This window comes from Copidosoma floridanum, unplaced genomic scaffold (genome assembly GCF_036245765.1).
Source record: "Copidosoma floridanum isolate Cflo_tuat_1 unplaced genomic scaffold, Cflo_Japanese_pri ptg000013l, whole genome shotgun sequence".
Lineage (NCBI taxonomy): Eukaryota > Metazoa > Arthropoda > Insecta > Hymenoptera > Encyrtidae > Copidosoma > Copidosoma floridanum.
Genome location: NW_028321890.1, coordinates 37,221,289 through 37,235,433, shown reverse-complemented (window position 1 = coordinate 37,235,433; position 14,145 = coordinate 37,221,289). Strand labels below are relative to the sequence as shown.

The 14,145-nt window shown below is 44.6% G+C and overlaps 1 protein-coding gene across 1 annotated transcript; it reads left to right on the top strand.

Moving 5' to 3' along the window:
- Positions 1-3,785: 3,785 nt before the first annotated feature.
- On the top strand, positions 3,786-10,488 carry LOC106642253 (uncharacterized). Its single transcript, XM_014356963.2, has 3 exons — positions 3,786-3,912; positions 9,002-9,724; positions 9,904-10,488. Exons 1-3 carry the CDS (start codon positions 3,894-3,896, stop codon positions 10,449-10,451), a joined length of 1,290 nt encoding a protein of 429 aa, XP_014212449.2. The 5' UTR covers positions 3,786-3,893; the 3' UTR covers positions 10,452-10,488.
- The last annotated feature ends 3,657 nt before the right edge of the window (positions 10,489-14,145 follow it).

The window sequence follows — 14,145 nt, the reverse complement described above, 5'->3', positions numbered from 1 at the left end:
TAACGCAAATTGCAGCAATCGAGTACATATATTATAATGTACCATCGAGTACCACACATGGTGGCGGTGGATGCGATACTCCTCTCGGTGGGAGCAGGTCCCGCAGTACCAGTGCTACCCACAGACGCGTATCGTCGATTTTTTCATTATTGTATTAATTTCCGTACCAAAGACAATACCGCTTAATGACCATCACCTATAGTTTACTTTGGCACTAACCACTTTGTGATGTTTTACACATACCTGTAAAAATTACAATTTCTTTCCCCGTTTCGGTAGACGAGTTGTAAAAATAAACAAACGGTAAATACATCCGAAGTTATTGCTCGAGGCTTCGTAATCACGATTTATTAACGATTTTTTTTCTTCAAACTTATAAAAACACGAGTTTTTAAAAAAATGGCAATGGAGTAGGGCCCAAAAGTTTTCTTCTCGTTTGTACTCTACAACTTGTAATAACGAAAGTACCGTGTACTTTTTGCTCGTTTTCGTGAAAAAGTCCGTGTGCCCGGGATGATGCGTTGTATACTCTGAAAATAACTCAAACGTAAGTGGATAATATATACAACTATTCCCGCGCTCAGCAAAAGCTCGAACTTGGAAAGCATAAAATTCACGCACGCGGGAGGGAAAAAAAAGGCGAAACGAGACCTTTGGCTTTCATTGGGCGAAAAATGCCCGTTCGTTTGCAAGAAAGCATGCATATGCGCGCACACGCGTAGAAAAGCAGCAGCCGCGGGGCCGGGAAAACTGTAAATTTAGAATTTTGGGCTCACGGCCAAATAATTCCCTGCTCCGCGGTGTGAAACGGCCTTTGCTCATTTCATACCCAATAGGTATCCCATGGAGCTTTTCCCTCTCGGTGCAGTGCATGATGTATCCGACCAATCGTCTGGATGGATGAAATTTTATAGACGGAAGCTCATGGCGAAGACTTTTTTTTCCGTGTCCATGGTGGGTGAACGAAATCTTTACGACTTTCGTCAAATATAGTCGCGAGTCACAACTTGTTACAACGAGAGCTCTTTTTTTTTTTTTTTACAATTTAACATACATTTGCAAAAAGTGTAATGTTGTTGTGTTTAAGATAAACGAAAAAACAATGTTTCAACTCCCACCGTATAGTACTTCCTTTTACATCTCGTTTTTCTCTAAACTCTACTGACCAAAGTTGAAAATGTTCCATCTGTTTTTACATGTACACGTGATGATTTCCAAGATATTTTATTGTACACGTAGATTTACATGTACAATTTTGTACAACAAAAATTGGCATCTACTAGCTTCGCCGACTATATGATTTCAAGTTGGGGGTGGAGGCGAGGGGGTGCAACAATTTCACGGCTGTACGTTGCCGTTCCGGCGTTTTAATTTCAACAAAAACAATCGGCCGCGTTATTACACGCCGTTGATGATGATTTACGGAAGAACCACGTAGAATTTGGCGATCGGGCGCGACCGCGCGGACCAGAGTATTATTATTATACATACACGTGTACGCGGAGCGTACCGATCGTGCCAAAATACCGTGGGGGCTGGTGGGCGATGCTAATGAAAACGAGCACTTGGAACGATACATTTTCACAACCAGCAAATTCGTTTAATGTATATATACCTATACTCGTGACGCCGACTGTATATTATACCTACGGGGTAAGTGTGCACCATCACCCACGCTGGTACATATTTACTTGACATTATTGCATTTCGTTTACAAATATACGGTACATTCTCTTTTGCGTTTGATAACATTTTCAAGTTTTATCGAGTAGAACAAAGAAACGAATCAATTTTGCGTTTTGCAACAAAGATGTGAGCATCTATAAATATAAATAATACACCTCGGTAGCATCCCAAGTAACGCCGCGCCGCTGTATACTAATAAATAACTCGCTAAATCTACCGTCAAATGAACATTAAATTGGCAATATGACGACACGAGGGGTTTGTTGCGCAAATTCACATGTGCAATGTGCATGTAATTTTATACATTTTGAGCGTTTCGGTAAGGGTTACCCGATTGAATTCCTGTATACTATATAATTATAACCAATACACCTAAGTAATGAAAAAAAAAAAAAAAACCTGTTTAAATTGACGCACCTGTTGTAACGATGTATGTGTACCACATATTATTATATGGTACGTGGAGTGTATAGGTGAATCATGAGGGGCGTGTTGGGCTCGGGGAGGATATAGGAAGGAAGAAAAGGAAAGAGAGAGAGAAAGAGTAGGCCGCGCCACGCTGTATGAGCATCTCCAATGGCCCGCACCGACGTAGAACCGCCTCGGCCGAGCGCCGGCCACACCCCCTCCGCGGACTCCCTCTCTCTTCTCTTCGTATCATCTTTTCTCTCCCCCTCTCCGGACCACCCCCTCTTTTATATATACGTATATGTATACCAGAAGCTCATTTATACGCGTATTGCGCGAACCGAGAGAAAATAATATACGAGATGATGAGATAGTATGGGATGCCTCCTCCCACCCCCTTTCTCCTTCATGCCTGCCGTCACGAGCGAATGAGATGCGCCCGCGCGCACCCAATCTCAACATCTAATATCTCTCTCCCACTCTCTCTCTCTCTCGGGTTATTTAAGGTGGTCCGCGCTACTTGATTCGCCCCACGCGTGTATTATTAGTTGCTTTTGTATACTATAAATTGGCACATTGTGCCATTTATCATAGATTTGTGGATTGATTGTTTTTTCTTTATTTTTATTTTTTTTTTTTTTTTCACTTGCAAAAATATTATATCATTGCATTTTGTGGCCGCGAGCTTGCGACACGTGAATCTACAATTCGTTGCTCTGAAATTCCATTGATGCATAAATTATCCAAAGGGGAATATCTATGTAGCAATGCATTAATGATGTACACGCGCCGTTTAAAACGGCGCATCGATTCGAACAATCAATCAATTACTTGGATATAAATCGGCTGTACGACTATTTCCCCGAGACCATATACGGAGCGCACATACATTATACCGAGGAGCAATCGTCAGCGATATCGAGTCAAGCCTCGTGATATGTGTATGTAATATTCATGCGAGTACGCGCTCGCGTAATTTTTTTTTTCTCATCTGGTACACTTATGCATCAGTATGATGTTTAATGTAACACACGCACATCGCGCAAAAGTGGTCCTCTTCTCGCTCGATCTGTACGCACACGAGTAAGTATAAAAACGTATAGGCATTATATGGCTTAGGCGCGAGGGAAGGCAGTCTCGGTATGATATATGTATATCCCGAGGGTCCATGTAGAGCTTGAAAGCGTCGGCAGAGAGCGAAGGAGGAAGAAGATGGGGAGGAAGGAGGAGAGCGGCGACACTGCACGCACGCTCGGGGATTTCTTATTTCTGCTCGGGTAAATCTGTCGTGCCCGGTCAGTGAGGCAGGGCGAACCGGCCCGATAAGCGCCCGAACGCCTCCCTCTTTCTTTTTTTTGTTTTTTTGTTTTTTGTTTTTGTTCCCCCTCCCCTGGCATCGTCGGCTCTGAAAACGACTTTTTTCGACTTTCGTCCTTACACCGGTGATACTCAACTGTGCTTTCTACTTGGTGTTGTTTGACAATTTTGCCACTGGGATTCGTTGCGAGTGCGCGAGTTTATAGGTCTTACCTCCTCGATCGTGTTGTTTTTTTTCTTTTTTTGTTTTTTTTTTTTTTTTACCAATGGTACAATATTACGTGCGTGTCTCTGTCCAGTGTAATTCGACAGAGTGTTATTTAGTAAGAAGATGAAGCACCCGAGTCTAGCGATGGGAGACTTGTTTGTCGAGGATCATTGACAGTTGCTTCGGTAAAAGATTATTTCGCAAGTGTATACCGGGTGGCACGCGACGCGCCCGGCCCGACGGCCTTTTGCGAGCACCCCGACGACACCCCAACATGGATTCGATTTTAATGGGTAAGTGTTTCACTCCAACGCGTTTCAACCAGCAAAGCGCAGATTTGGCTCATTTTTTTCTTTCTTTCATTTTCACACTTTGCGTCTTTCATTGATTTTCTCCGGATGTATCGGCACCGTATAATCGTCGCTTCAAAAAGAATCAGTCGTTTTTATTGTAATTTTCGATACCTTCGAAACAACATTGGAATAGCGTACAATCACTCTTTGACGACAAAGAAAAAAAAAATCGGCAGCTGATCGGCAACGTGATCCAAAGCAGCGGCAGCTGTTCCTAGCGTTCGGGATGAAAAAAAAAAAAAAAAAAAAAACGAAAGAGGAAAATCGGTTCAGGGTATACGGGGGATGAAGTAGACACGAGTATAATATGTGCACAGGTAAGACAATACGCGTCGTCGCTTCCGTAGGTAGCAGAGCGCTCACATGGATTCATTAGCGTCAATTAGTCGTGTTTGCAGGGAAAATAAACGGGGGCGCCGATTTTCTTTTTTTTTTTTTCTTCTTCAACCCCCCCGAAAAAGGGTAAATACATTATTATATATATATATCTACTTGCGTGCATCCGCAGACGGCAAATACAGTTGACGGAGGACCGGCTAGACTGTACAAACACGCGACTTTTCCGTTTGTAGGTATTATATACAGGTAGGATGTGTATGTGTGTTGCACGGCCCTCTCGGGCGCCGGTTGTTGCACAGTCAAAGGGAGGAGAGACTGACCGTCCGACGGGTGTGTGTGCAGCATATTTATATTTACACGAGAAAAGAGCCGATTGCTGGTTTAGACCATGTATAGAAGTACCAATCTATATAATCCTACAAATTCACCGGCTACCAATTTTCCCGTATGAAAAGCACACATGCTTGCGAGGAACTACTTTCCTCCTACGAGATTTCGGAAAAACCCCTTAACGATAATCGATCGAAAATTGGTATGTTGACCGATTTCCATCCCATCGGAAGAAAAATAATAATGGCAAGCGCGCAACCCGTCGAGATCTGTTTCCTACATACACTCGTCAACACACGCGAGCATGCAAAAGTACGCGTCATAACAAACGCAGCTCGGTTGGGCATCTAAATGGTCCTTATGCACGCGGGCATCAATCTTGCCCTTAACTTCTCATATATAATAATAACGTATATTAACGAGCATGTATATGCGTACGTACAACTGTACCCAAAGTTCCTCCATATTATATGCGCACTTGTGTGCATATTATACACTCTCTCTCTCTCTGTCTCTTTGCGCATTATAAACTCTTGCGCGCCTCGGAAAGTGCTCAAGTAAGCGTAACACACGTGTTCGACGCTGTATAGGCCCCTGATGGTGTGACATTCGTCTCCGGGAAAGAGGCCGAAACGGATAAGTGCGCGCAGCCTCACTCGATGTACATAATATACTCGCGTACGGCCACTTTGACTGCAAGCAACCGACGTTATTATGACTCCTCCTCCCCTTTGTTAACGTGTATACACCCTTAACTTGCGTATTTATGGTTAACAAACACCTTGGCTCGTTATAAAATATCTATACTCTAATGAGCTCGAGATGTGCGCGCCACGCGTTGTTGCTCGTTACGCATAATTATATGTAATTATTAACCAGTGGGCGGAGATTTATTTTACACGCTTCCGCCCATTTTCCCTGTAAGTGCCTGATATGCACACAAAATACACGACACATGTGTCGCGTGGAAGTGGATTCGAGTTTTCCTCCAATTAGCCCGGAGACGAGCGACGAAAAAATGTCACGCTGATGGTTGCAAGCTCAGACACGGAGATGACTTACTGATGGGTGCATATTGGTAATATGTTTTAGCTTTGCCATACGCAAGCGACTGGAATTATTTTTCTTCATCTTCATCTCGTTCAATTTGTAGTTAAATCGTTGAAACCGATAAACTCGAAGAGTGTAAGTATCCGGTTTAAATCAAAGCTGCTCGGAAAAGCATTTATGGAACGCGGTTTTTCAATTTGTCAGCAGCGGAGCTGTCGGGAAAACGAGTTGACTTTTAAAAACGAGCACCGCACGTTTAGGTATACTTGTGAGTATGTACTTGCAATGATACTCGTATGAAAAAAATAGAAGAAGAAAAAGCGCCCCGACGCCCCTTCGACGTCAATCGGTGACTCCATGTAAGCTCCGAATTTAGAATACTCCCCCCCCCCTCTCACGTGTACCCTTGTATACGAGTACACATAAAACGCATTATTTTACGAGGTCGATGTAAAAATCTCGCATCGATCGAATTGTCCCTCAAAGTGCACGAAACGTCAAATCCACACTCATCGAGTAAGAGGAACCCCATCGAGCCTCGTTCTTTTTTATACATATATATATATATATATATTCGTGTGTATAACACGAGATCGAGAGTGTCGCGCAGCAGCAGAACTGCACACACCCACACGTACGCGCAAACTTGACTCGTTTTTTTTTATTTTCTCTTCTCCCTCTCGCTCTCTTCGCGACTCTTACGACTGCTTCCCTTGGGCCAAACATATGTATTACAAGCGTGTAAACCGACTACTCGCGGCCGGGAGCCTTTGATCTCGGCCATTCATCACCCCTCGCGGGAAAAAGTCTAATAATAATATAATATATACATATAGCCACACCCATGCAACGCATATATATATATAATATATGTGTGTAGTATATTCCCGCTTTTTTTACGCGACCACGTGCATTTACGTACTTTCGTGACTCTCATCTTTTTAATTATTATTATTTCCGACGACGCTAACGCGGGCGATCGGTAATTGAATCGCCACCCCCTTTTTCGTCCTCGTGTCCACTGTTTCGAGAAAAACAAAGTGGTTTTACGAATGTTGTATTTACAAGCCGCTGTGCATACTACTATCAACAGAAATAAGAGAGATGGAGGTTTGCGATGATGCGTAATGAAAAATGCTCGTGTGCCGATTACACGATGTGACATTGTATAGGCATCGTGTTATGCATTAACGATCTTTTGGAAAGAATAAAGATTAAAAAAGTGCCCAACCCAATGTACTATATATTATATACGTATACCATAAGGCCGAAACGTATGTATGTATATATAAATTAAAATTTATTAATTATTTGCGCAAGTGGCTTGACAACTATACACCTTGTAATAATACGTGCGCGTAGTATATTATTAGAGGGTGTATCAAAGTGTCAGGGCGGTGCAATTAATCTCGTTAGAATAACATGTGCAAGCGTGAAAGTACGCATGAAGAATTATATACGTTTGTCGCTCGTTTATATATGTATATGTATACTCCGCTCCTCTCTCTCTCTCTCTCTATAGGTATACGTAAAATATACGCCACTTGTATAATATTTTCTCTCTCGGGCAAGGGGCGCGCGACAGATTTCTGTCCAAACATTCGCGCTCCCTCTCGACTTATTGCCTCAAAAAACGCTTTTGACGCGCGCGCGTGCCTTTGCCTTTAATAAACGTGCGCCCTCGCGTATACATGTACAAATCTAAGTATATAGGTACTTACGTCGCGTGTTCCCTGTCATGTACACACCACTTGCCGAAAGGGTTACTTGTACATGTATATACACACACGTGTACTTGAAAAATTCCTCGACGCTGATTTATACGCCATTTCTCGTGATTTTTTTTTTTTTTTTTTTTTCCTCATCACCCGTAAAATTGGTATGGAAAATCTTGTAAGGTTGATGCGGCAGTTAAACGTACCCATTTCTAGAGTTGGGGAAAAAAAATCTCCCGATTGGAATGAGGATCGAGGCTCATTGCCGCAGAAAAAGGGGGAAATTAAAACCCAAGCCTCATTGCGCCTTTGAAAGCCTACACGTATATTATACCCCCCTTTCCTCCGGCGCGGTCCATTTGACGCAGGCGGCCGTTAAAGTCTCGCGATTCCGAGATTCAGAGCGAGCGAGAGAGGAGCAAAAAAAAAAAAGGAGCTACAGAGAGACAAGCCATCGGCGATCCGAGCAAAAACGCGCCCCCTACCCCCTCCACCGGTATATATATATGTGCAGTGTGCTTCCGAGAATCGGCCAGACTGGCGGGCGCGTCCTTTTCTTTTGGCCTCGGGAGCTTCCATGCATGCGTTCCAGCATCGGTAAGATCGGAGACGAGCTTTTTCGTAGGAGCGGCGCACCGCGGCTTCTCGGCGCTGGCGGACCGAGAAATTTATCGTCCGAGCACGTGGTCCGGCAATCTTTTTGTTATATTAAGCACCGCCATATAGTGAACTCCTGTGCTGCAAATCTTGTACCTTTTACCCATAGACCCTATATAGCTTTACCGAAGCTTTTCTCTTGCCATGTATATAGGGGTGCGCGATCCACACAGGTACAAACACATGGGAATTTCCACGAGCGTAGCTGGTATATTTTGATGCAATGTTTTTTCTGTCTCTTCAGCAAAGCCCCGAGCACAGCGCGGAAACGTCGCGCGAAATAGTATCACTTTTGAATTATTCTAGCCCCACGCCCCGAGTCGAGTACGCATATACAAGACATTATACATCACAGTCACCGCTGAAACCACTGGCGTTTTGAAAACCCACTTGGTCCGCATCCTCAGCTTCGTGTGAAACTGGTGTACATATTATATATACGTACCAACGGTTGACAGGCCAGCTATAGGTAAGAGATTCAGGAAACCCCTACAGAGCCGTCACCGCCAGTTATTTTAGCGTTTTCCATTTCACGCTCGGCCGAGCCTCGGTATATATATATGTATGTATATGCTCTCGAAAAAGCTCGGGTGCCCCGAGTTTAAGCTTCTCTCGCGCGAGCTTGTACCACCTCCTGTAGGCGGGGGTGGGGACCGCGAGGGAGTCCTACGCCGCGAAATAATGGACGCTGCGCGGGATCCGTCGCTGAAATTATCCGCGGAAAAGAGCCAAGAGGCCTGATTTATTGCACCCCCCCCTCCCCCCAAACATTGCGAAAGCACCGCTAGGGCCGAGCGACCGTCCAACCGTTGGTTTAATAATTGCAAATGCGTGATATTACATGGCATCGGAAGCACGCGCTAACACATACATAACATATATACATAATGATAATATTTACTGAATGTCCCGGCTCGTTGGAAAATTGCGTGTCGCAGAGACTGGCCAGCATCAGCAGCAGCAGCAACAGACGCAGGTTCAGCAGCAGACCCAAGTACAGCAGCAGTACGGGGAGGTTAACCAGTTGGGAGGTGTCTTCGTGAACGGCCGGCCCCTGCCCAACGCCGTCCGTCTGCGTATCGTCGAGCTCGCCCAATTGGGTATCCGGCCCTGCGACATATCCCGGCAGCTGCGGGTCAGCCACGGCTGCGTCTCCAAAATACTTGCCCGTTACCACGAGACCGGTAGCATATTGCCCGGGGCCATCGGGGGCAGCAAGCCCCGCGTCACCACTCCCAAGGTCGTACAGTACATAAAGCAACTCAAGCTCAAGGATCCCGGTATATTCGCTTGGGAGATACGGGACAGGTTGCTCTCGGACGGCGTCTGCGACAAGTACAACGTGCCCTCGGTATCGAGCATCTCGAGGATACTGCGCAACAAGGTGGGCGCCGCTGCTGCCGCTGCCATCCACAACCCGCACCATCCGGCCCACCATCACCACCACCACCACCACCACCACCTGTATCCCGGGGCGCCCCTGTGTCCGCCCATGCCCTACGTGCCCACGGCTTATCATTCGCCCGTGGGTCACCACCTGCACCACCACCAGCAACAACAGTCGTCGTCGTCGTCGTCGCACCACCAGGTGAATCACCAGCCGGAGAACCAACAAGACCAAGGGGCCAATAATTTCCGGAGGTTCCTGGCCATCGAGGAGGGTGGGTACGAGGCTCGCGGGCCTCCGACTCGCTGTTTTTACATACATTATATACATCATCTCATTACATATGGTTTTGCATTTAAATTCATTTACCTTGGTGATGTTGTTGTCGCCAATAGCTTTCATGATTAGTTGTGTTGTTTTTAGTGTAAGAAAAAAATCATAAATTAATTGCAGGGGTTATGCCGAGTTCTCCGGGGTCGTCGTGTAAGCAGCCGAGCAACCCGTCGCCCTCGCCGCCATCGTCGAACGAGCCAAACACTCCGTCGGTGGTCACCGCGTGCACGGCCTCGCCGCCAATCTCGACAACGGCAGCGGCTGCGGCGGCGGCGGCTGCGGCGGCTAGTTTGCACTGGCCAAGCTCCCACACGGTCCACGACATCCTGTCGGGGGCGATCCCGGGCCTCGTAGCGGACAATCTCGCGCGCCACCACCACCTACACCCGCACCACCACCACCACCTCGGTACGGGTGGCGGAGACTCGCCGCAGCACCATCACCACCAGAGGATGCAGTCCTCGTCGTCGACGTCGCCCTCCTCGGGCAGTAGCAGCGAAACCCTTCCGAGTGACCACCACCACCACCACCACCTACGACACCAGCAGTATTACGCCTCGACCCTTTACCACCATCATCACCACCTGAGCCATCATCAGTCCGGGGTCGGCCTACCGGTACCCGGTCACCACCACATGCAGACCTTTCACGCCGCTTGCGCCGATTAGGGACACGCTAATGGGCTGCTTTTGGTATTATACGCTACACGCGCGACGTTGAATCCTTCGGATCCATGTAATTATTGCGCGTATGTGTATATACATGTATGCGTTGTGTACAGTATTTCGTGTATCAAAGTGATGGCAACGAGTCGCCTTTATCTGCAATTTTTCATACAAAAGTTCGACCAATCGCATCACTCATCGGACACAGTTTCAAAAGTAACATACTCAACCGCGATGATTTTTCAAAAGTAGTACCTTACTATATAACATATTATATACATAGGGATAAGTTAAAAACAAATACCTTGTGTTGGTGTTGCTATTATATTATTCATTGATTTAATGTGCGTATATTATAGTGCACGTAAGTCGGAGCGAAAGGTGACGAATCGCGGTCGGTTCGACGATCTCTCTTTTCAAGCTCGTGGATGAAAAAAAAAGAATCGTTTCAATTAACGGAGTCAAACACGCGAAAACCGTGTTTTTGTTACTTTCGATGTACAATACACATTGTTTACCAACATCGCTACTTTAGTATGCGATTTTTCTCCGTTAAATTGCATAAGGTATACATTAGTACGCGCACACTTTAGTAATTTAATACTCAATTGTTAACGACGTGTACTCGCGCACAAACGACTCTTGCTCGCTCGCAAGAGATAAGTACGGATTCACGTAATCTCTCGGTGTAAATAGGTATTTCCTTTCTTTTTTTTTTTCTTCCCTCGATCATACTCTTGTGTAAATATATATTTAGGTTTATAGTAATCCCGCGTGTATCGATTCCCCGAGTATACTTTTGTTTGTTGGTGCTTTTTTTTTTTATTTTTTATTTCCCCACGTTTCGATCGTTATAACACAAAAATAAAATGTACAAGCCTCGAAGCTTATCCATTTTCGTGTGTATACATCGTTTTGTAAGTGGCGCACAGCATTATTTTTCACAGTATTGTCAATAAACTGCTCAAGCAACCCGAACCTGCGAACCCCGAGTTTTCAAACGTTTCTTTTAACCGCAACTTTATATTATCTGTACAAAGTATTAGGTATATAATGTACCTAAATCACGATTATTTCGTTCGATGAAGGAAAAAAAAAAGAAATGAATAAAAGCTCGTTCGATTAAAAAAAAAAAAAAAAAAAAAAAAAAAAAAAAGAAAAGAAAGACTTAAAAATTCATTTAAACAGAGACCATATACAATATTATTCTGCATAGTCCCGAAATCCAGGAGCAGATCAAAGAAGCAGACCTCATTACGCACACCGCACGCATGATGGATGCTCGACTAACGATGCGCTGCTCAAATTACAAAAAAAAAAAAAAAAAAAAAGCTGTTTGTAGGTATTTTAATGTGCGACCGTATGGAGGCTGGACCCACCCACTTCCATGACGCAGCGTCGCTTCCAGATGCCGATACTGGAGTCGATTGTTTCGAGAAAATTTTCTTCCCCAAGAATCTCCTTGGATTAAAAAAAAAAAAATAATAATAACATTTGTGCACCACAAAGCCTCGCGCAATGAACTTTGCGCACTGTACTTTACTCACGCGATATACGTAAGTACTTATAGCTAACGTGTGTTATACGATCGTAGCCCGAAACCAGTAGCTTTGCGACGGTTCCACGAAACTGGAGGGCTTCGAGACCTTTTTCATTACCAACTCTCGCGCGCGCACATATATATATATATATTAGGTACATAGCCTTTGACGGCGGCCGTCGTCATTTGCTCGTATCTATACATACATAATGAGCTATAAACATATGTGTGCGTGTGCATCGACCGCAGTGTGAGATGTGTTTTGGACCTCTCGGTAATGGGAGGAGGGCATCTCGGTGTATAGACAAGAGGGGCCCGTGTGAACTGATGCCTCGGTTACGAGGGCGTTAAATTTGTTACTCGATATATTGGGGCATTTTCAGTACATCACGGGACATGTATACTATATTTGTACATTTGGGGCTTTTTCCAACTCTACAATATTGATGTGTGTATATCAATCTGCTTTGTCGAGCGACACGGACCTACACATAATAATATACTGAAGATCGGTGGTTGCCATGGTTACACTTGTTTTCAACTCTGCAGTGTATATATCGAAGAAGTTTATTTATTTTTCCCTCCTCCGTACAAGTATACGTGAAAACGTAAAAATACCCGTTTCACTGGTGGTTACACGTTAAACCATACCCTAAGCACCTGCTTTTCGATTTAGAAAAATAAAGTTATTGGACTCATACAATCATATGGTGTAATAACTCCATCGCCGTGGTGTTGACGATTCAGTCCAGGAGTAAGAAAATTATTTGTTTCCTAATCTACGACAGAGAGCCTGAAAGTCTCAAATCGAGATGCAACTGTTTTTTTTATAGAATAAAAAAAATTGCAACGATACATACCGATAAAAAAAAATCGACTTGAAAACCAAATGTTTCTTTTTTTTTTTTTATCATTATTTCAAGCGCATTGAAAAATCAGCGCGATTGTCACTCCCAAAGCCGCAGTCGAGTATCCTCGAAACAGTCGAGCCATTAATCTCGCTCGAAAAGCACATTAGCCGGAGCACGAGAGCTTTTCGTCAGACGTTTACGACGTCGCAGCTTCTACGCGCGTCTCCATCGCTCTTCTCGACGCGGCCCTATAAATCACGGGAGTGCAGCTATACATGCGCGACACAGAGAGCGAAAAAAGTTTTTCGCGCGCGACGATTTGGGCCGATCCCGCAAAAGGTATCGGGACACTCGTGCTCCGTATTACCTAATCGGTGCTGATGGATACCTGCATTTTGTACGAAAATATATATGTATAAATCGGAATGAGCTTTGGAAGTAGTGAGGGACACGAAAAATGCAAAAAAACAACGAGTGACTAGTTGATCGAATTATTATGTAGCTATATATGCATGAAAGGCCTCGAGGAAGGAAAAATGGCACCACAACATCTTTAGGAAAAAAAGAGTACCTATACTTTGAAAAATATCTTGTTTTCGACTTAAACTATCTCCAGTTGGACAGTAAAACTAATACAGACTTTTGATCATTTTGATACTTCAAGGAATACCAACTTTTTTTTTTTTTTTTTCTAGCAGTGGCGATCCCACGAAGTATATGAGAAAAAAAAAAAAAAAAAAAAAAAAATCCCACATCAATTCCAAGATAACGTAGATGGTGTTTTTGAAACATTTCATTCCCCAAGGCGCCGATAATATACACTTGAGAGCCGGTATATTTTTCCCTCGTTAAAAAAAAATTGAAAACCCCATTGCACCCAAAGCACCTACTACACCCGTACAAATCTCCAATCAACGTCTCGGAGAAACGCTATGAAAACAGGGACAAAAGGGGGAAGCCAAAAATCGCCATACGTCACGTGTTGTTCATTTTTCTGTTTTTTGTTTCTTTTCATCGTCAATGCTGCAGCTTCGCTGGAACAAGTTGTACAAGCGGCGACCGGCGGCATATGTGCGGGTGCGGCGCAAAGATCGCGCGTCGTAACGAGGAGAGCCGCGCGGCCCTTTTGAAATACGAAGAGCCCCTGGGCCTTTTCGGAGCTCCGAGTGCGCGCACACCCACACACCCACACATACGTTTATATATACTCTCACCCAAGCGCTACGGCATTTTACCGAATATACATCGAAATCTCGTAACGCGTTACTGGACGCCTACACGTATATCTTCGGTCCTCGTGGACCGG